The sequence below is a fragment of the Volvox carteri genome, assembly GCF_000143455.1.
Source record: "Volvox carteri f. nagariensis unplaced genomic scaffold VOLCAscaffold_42, whole genome shotgun sequence".
In the NCBI taxonomy this organism is placed as follows: Eukaryota; Viridiplantae; Chlorophyta; class Chlorophyceae; order Chlamydomonadales; family Volvocaceae; genus Volvox; species Volvox carteri.
In genome coordinates, this window is record NW_003307585.1 from 1,176,762 (window position 1) to 1,182,849 (window position 6,088).

Consider the following 6,088-nt stretch of genomic DNA (forward strand, 5'->3'; position numbering starts at 1 on the left):
ATCCCCACGAAGTGCGCCTCCAGGCCCGGGCGGCGGTTCAAACTGTCTGGGTCTGCCTCGCCGGTATTGGGGAGCAACGGGTTACCCCACAACGCGGTTGCCCAGCACCACGGTCCGGGGGACAAGGGGCTGGTCTCGATATCCCGGAGCGGTGGTAGGTGTCCCAGGGCGCCCACAATCCGGCTGATATCCGTGGGTAGGTCGCTTCCGCCGAGCCGGGGCCCGGCTTGGCTGGCGGTCGTCAGGGCCCACGGTTGGAAGGCGGGGTGGGTGAGCAGCATATAGGCGGAGAGCGTCCGGACCCAGGGATGGAGACTACCATCTGCCCTCCCGTGTCCCCCGGTACCACCTGTATGTATGTATGTATGTATGCATGTATGTATGTGCGTTTTTATGTATGTCTGCCTGGAGATGGAGATGGCCGGCAACCAATTCCGAACACTGAGGTTTTATCGGTTTCGGGAAAGAAAGGGGGGTAAAACACACACGCGCGCTAATCAGCCGCATTCGTTATCCCCATCTCCCCGGGCTTACCCCTCCTGGGGGATATTAGCAGCGTCAGCTTCAGCTGCTGAAGCAGCAGAACTGCGTTTCCCTCCGCGCCCGCATGATGTGCACCGCCATGTTCCAGTCTTCAGTCGGATTTCCGCATGCCAAAACTTGAACTGCTTCGCATTATCTCGCAAAATATGATGTCATTGTGTTTTACAGACGTTTAAATTGCGTTAACCATCAAGGCATGCCACTCTCAGGTGGCTGTGTGTCTGTGTGTATGTCTGTGTGTATGTACGTGTGCATGTGTGCTCTGACGGCCGTTTGTGGTGTGGGGCGTGCGCATGCATGAGCTTACACTTCATGGGCTGGTCATCCGTTGGGGTTCGTACTTTTGTCGTACGGCCGTACTGCCTCGTACAGTGTATGCCGTCCGGAGCGGAATCGCCTGGCCATCTACCGCAAGCAGGAGATGTGTGTGCCGTACATGTGTGTGCATATTGAGTAGGTGAGTGTACAAAGCTTTTGGAACGTTCGTGCGGGGTACGGCAGGGCGTGACATCACGTGCCCCGTGTGTGTATTTGTGTTGTGTTGGCACGACCACGTTTCCCATGCTACTGCTCTTTGAGGAACGTTGGCGTGTCGTACCGTCTCTCACCAACCGTTACCATGTTTGGTTGTGGGTCGTGCATAGCAGGACGTCCGGCGGTTAGGTGCTTACCTGTTTCGATCTTGTAATATCTCGTTTGGTGGTTGGCGTATTAACATGGCTATGGTGGGCAGAGCACACGCGTAACCCGTTCACCTTGCTTTGTACTCGTCTGTCTGCCCGCCCCGTGCTCTCTGTCCATATGTCTGTTTGCCTGGTTGGAAATCCGGTTGCACATTCCCAACTGCATTTCCCCCAAAATTTTGCCGCGCTCGAAAACTGCATGCAGTGCGGATTATAGCTGTAGCCCCCCGAAGGGGCCCCAGGCATTGCCGTACTGTCGCGCTGCTGACATTGTCGTACTCGCTTGTTGGTTAGCAGCCGTGTGCGTCTGCGTAAGCGTATATGTGCATCATAATTTGTGGCATACTGGATGAGTATTTGAAGGGCATAACCCATCCGAACTAAAGTACGGACACACAACAGTGACCACCGCCACAAGCAGTGAGGGATGCACCCTAGGGTTCGCATTCTCGTACAACTCTGGACTAGAACTGCATGCCCCTCTCCGTCTTGGCTTGTAATAATGATTGGAATGGGGTGATTGTGATCGGAGGTACTAAGGTGGTTGTGTGGAACCCTTCGCGGTGCAACCATCACGCAGCACAGACATACGCCACAACAAGGTGTGTGTGTATATGTATGCATGTATGTGCGCGTGTGTCCGTGTTTTCGCTTGAAACTAAATGAAATTCTGAGAGATTCTGCTTTTGCAACGTAGAGCGATTAATTTGCTCTCATGCACTGCCGCACATAGAAATGTATCTTGTCGTACATGTTAAAATAAACGTGTGATGGTTGCTGGTGTCCCGCTTACTTTGTCGTAATGCCGTACTATGTCGTACTATGTCCGTGGTATATTTGGAACCTAACACGGCGGCGAAAGCTTGTGGTGCTATTTTTAGCATCACTTCCTGTGCATGTCTTGGCTGTGGAATGGTCTCGCCTGTACGGTCCTGCTGTCCTGCATTGTAATTCGAGTTTAAATTTCCAAACTTTTATTCAAGTCCAAGAGTCACTGAATCGAGTCAATTACAATCACTACTGCTAACAAACAATATAATCATGCCACACCTTTCCGTATTTATGCGTGCTCGTGCTCGTACTCGTACGCAGCAGCCGGCCTTGTTCTTCCCCCGTGCCTTCATCCGCACAACATGTGACGCCATCGCGTTGGGGCGGGTGGCCCATCACCACTAAAGCCCCCATCACCACATCCCCTCAACACCGCTGAGCGACCACGCGCCCTCCTCCCCCTCCCCCTCCCCCTGGGGATTTCGACGCGGGGAGAATTTAAGAAGCTTCGGGGTACATCGCCAGCACCTAAGCCACCCGGCCAAGTGCGTTCCTGGCTGCATGCTGAATGCGGCACTGAAGGCAATATCTCCTTAGGTTTGCGGCACCCATCTGCACACACATATACATTCACGACGTACGACCGTGCCGTACACTCATTACACACCGTGCACTTGAAACACACCACGAACACAATATACAAACACACATACATACGTACACGCGCACAGAACCCTGATTGATCAACCTACACTACACTCAAGCCCGGCACTAACCCGCGATGGTAAAGAAGTAGCATCCGCTCCCCTCCTCCCTCCCCCCTCCTTTTCCCGCCTTCCAAAAAGATCACCCTCCAAATCCACACGACGTAGACGACGACCCAACAAATACGAGGAGGACGAGGACGAGCACGAACACGGCCAAAAGGGAGCCGCAGAAATATAAGCAGAACACCACAACTACTACTCCACACGCCGCTGTCCGAAGAGAACCTCTACATACCCCTACCAAATCCAACCACGAGCGCGAAAACACACATTCTTCACATACATGTACTACATCCCCGTTGTGTCGTATCGGGGTTTACGTAGTTTCGGGGACACCAACGCCACGGCCGGCCTCCAAAATACAACGATGATGATAATGTATGTACGTATGTATGTGTGTCTCACACCCTCTGGAGTCGCGTTACTACCCTTCTCCCCAAGGGAGGTGACGTAACGGGAACCCCTATTTAGACACGAGGGCCAGGAGGAACAAACGGGAACAGAGACCAGCCAGAAGAAGGCCGGGAATGCTGGAACACCGTGCCGCAACACGTCAATGTAGTTGTCTGCATGTATGTTTGTGAGTGCAATCGCGTGTGAGCATGTGTGTAGGAGGTAGGTGGGTAGGGGGAGCCCGAAGAGGGGATATCCGTGTCGTACCGTGCCGTGCTTGCAACAGCGGGGCAGTGTAACGGTGTAGTGGACCGGCCACCGCCTCAGTGGGCGGCACCGTTGCCGTTACCGTTACCGTTGTAACGAGCAGGGTCCAGGCCGAGGGTAGTCAGCAGCTTTGTCCAACGCGCTGGCTCCTCGTCGAAAATGTACGTCATGGGTTGGACGAGCACGCCGCTACCGCCCAACTGCGCACACAGCACGACGCAGCATCCCAGGAATATGCACCAGAGCGTTAGACAAGTAATGATGAAAACATGATTACGGAAGATAGGGCCCTAATGCTGCGTGCTTCACTACATTCAAAGTAACGTTCAAAGGTCGGGTCGGGTAGTAAAGAGGAATTCCAAATGGCCTTGAGAAACTCCTGTGTTGCTCGCGACACTCCCCCCTTCCGTGGCTGACTGAATGCCACTCTAACTTACCGCCGGATGGATTCCCCCTCCTCCCGCCCCCCTTTAAAACGCCCACCTTTTGCAGCGCCTTGACTGCTCCGTACAGCTGCTTCTTCCGTACACAAATGGTAGCCGCGTAAAAGTGCTGCTTGGCGCCTTCAGCCTGGGGGCTCCGGTTGTAGACGTTGCAAATGGTGGGGCCCTGCGGGGACATGTGCGTGCGTGTGTGTATATGTGTGTGTATGTGTGTGTGTATGTGTATATGTGTGTGTATGTGTGTACGTACCTGCAGACCCTGCAGTCCGGGTGCCTGCAGCAGCAGATCCGCCACCTGCTCAGGGGAGTTGCCCCGCATGTTGGCGATCACCGAGTAGTACTGCTCCGCCTTCAGGTGCCCGTCGAAGCGCTCAATCAGCTCATGCACGATCTGGAGGTTTTCGCACGGGGGAAGAGGAGGTGTGTGTGTGTGTGTACCAAGGCGGCGTTGTACTACCACTTATTGGTGTTGTACGCGCTGTCGGGCCCTAAATTCGTAACGCTTTTTCTCTCTTTCTCTCATCGTCTTTCTGTTGTACACTCACAGCCTTATTCCTCCCCCCATTCCCTCTTCCTCTTTCCCCTTACAGGTACATGGTAGCCTTAGTGCCTTTAACGGCCAATACATACATACATACATGGCTCCCCCAACTTTTACGGACGGCCCCCGCATTTATGCGGAACTTGCAACTTGCAACATACATAAACTATATACATACTTTGTTTGGGTTACATACATAGGTGCGGACAGCACCACCACTACTACTGCCACTACTCTGTTCGAATCCACACCGTAACCTCATTCAACATTCACATGCACTCATGTACACACAGACACAGACACAGACACAGACGCAACTTCCCCGAGTACCCAAGTTCCTGAGCCCGGTGCCAATTCTCCCCCCCCTGGGCCAGTCTCGGCTCCCTGACTCGGTTAATGATTAACCAAAGTCATCACTAAAGGCATCACCCATGTAATTAAGTGACACACAAGAAGTGCACCCACCTCCATCCCCATCTCCATCCCCATCCCGACACGTACAGACCCACACAAGAAGTGTACCCATCTCCATCTCCATCTCCATCCCCATCCCCATCCCCATCCCGACACGCACAGACCCACATCCAGCAGTTCGGGGCTCGCCAGCAGGGACTTCCGGCTGCCCACCAGCATGCCCTGAGACTCGAGAATGTTGCCGCCCTCAATTTCCTTCAGGTTGTTCTCGCGCAGCGTAACGCCCGTGCTGACCTGCAGCAGTGCGATTTGTTGCAGTACAAGTGTGTTAGCGCGCGACAGGCTGGGGCGGCGTGTGCGTGTGCGTGTGCGTGGGGGAGCCCGGGAAGGGGCCCCTCGGCAGAATCCTATGATGGTGCAAACTTGAGGATCGGTGAGACAGGAGGGGAGTACCAGTAGCAGGGCGAGGTGGTGGGTCAAGTAATGACGCAATGGCCCGAGGGGGGGGAACATGAATAGGCGCGGCACATGGTAATCTTGGCGCCATCATATGGACCGCGGCCTGGATCACAGTCCCCGCGCGTTTGAGCATCGCAAGCCAGGGGGACCGGAGTTGAAGTTGGGTTGCTGCCAATCCCCCACCCGCCTTCCGTGGGAACGTAGGGAAAGAGAACAATAACAAGCCCCTGCGGACTGCCATAGCTTTTAATCTTCATCTGTCGAGGTGTCTGGCCCTCCTGCTGCGGTTCCTCGTGATCTGCCGCGTTTTACTCTTAAATTCTATGTGGTTGCCTTTTTTTTGCGCGCGGCAGAACACAGGATTTATAGCTCCACTCATCCGGGGAAGGCCCGTTCTATGCCTCGTTGCATTCTCCACTGCTTGCATTTCCCTCGCCCTCCACCCTCATGGGATGCGACAAGGGATGGGCGGAAACAATGGGGAGGAGGTAGATGTACATGTCAACTGTACGCGGAGGCATTCCCGGCTGTGCGCTGAAGACATTTATCGAGCCCAAACGGCCTGCTTGTCGTGAGGCCTTGTTTCAAACCCCCGTTCCCTTGCGTCTTTCATATGAACCGCTTCTAAACATGTTTGCCGATGGCCATCTACAGAGAATTTTGGGAGACTCTGCGTACTGTACCCCTGCAGTTTTCAAGGTACACTTGCGCAGCGCTTACGCATGATCGCATCACATGCTCCGAATTATACATTTTTACCACTCACTCCGGACAGCAAAGCTGACCACATGGCCTGCGGCACAATGC

At 54.2% G+C, this 6,088-nt stretch overlaps 1 protein-coding gene across 1 annotated transcript; it reads right to left on the reverse strand.

The window, feature by feature from the left end:
• Positions 1–2,222: 2,222 nt before the first annotated feature.
• VOLCADRAFT_106379 (uncharacterized protein) lies at positions 2,223–5,538 on the reverse strand (the record flags this gene model as incomplete). Its single annotated transcript, XM_002954414.1, has 7 exons — positions 2,223–2,609; positions 3,170–3,330; positions 3,495–3,624; positions 3,908–4,033; positions 4,163–4,258; positions 4,874–5,165; positions 5,465–5,538. The coding sequence occupies 7 exons, from the start codon at positions 5,536–5,538 to the stop codon at positions 2,526–2,528; spliced, it is 963 nt and encodes a 320-aa protein (XP_002954460.1). The 3' UTR covers positions 2,223–2,525.
• Positions 5,539–6,088: the final 550 nt, after the last annotated feature.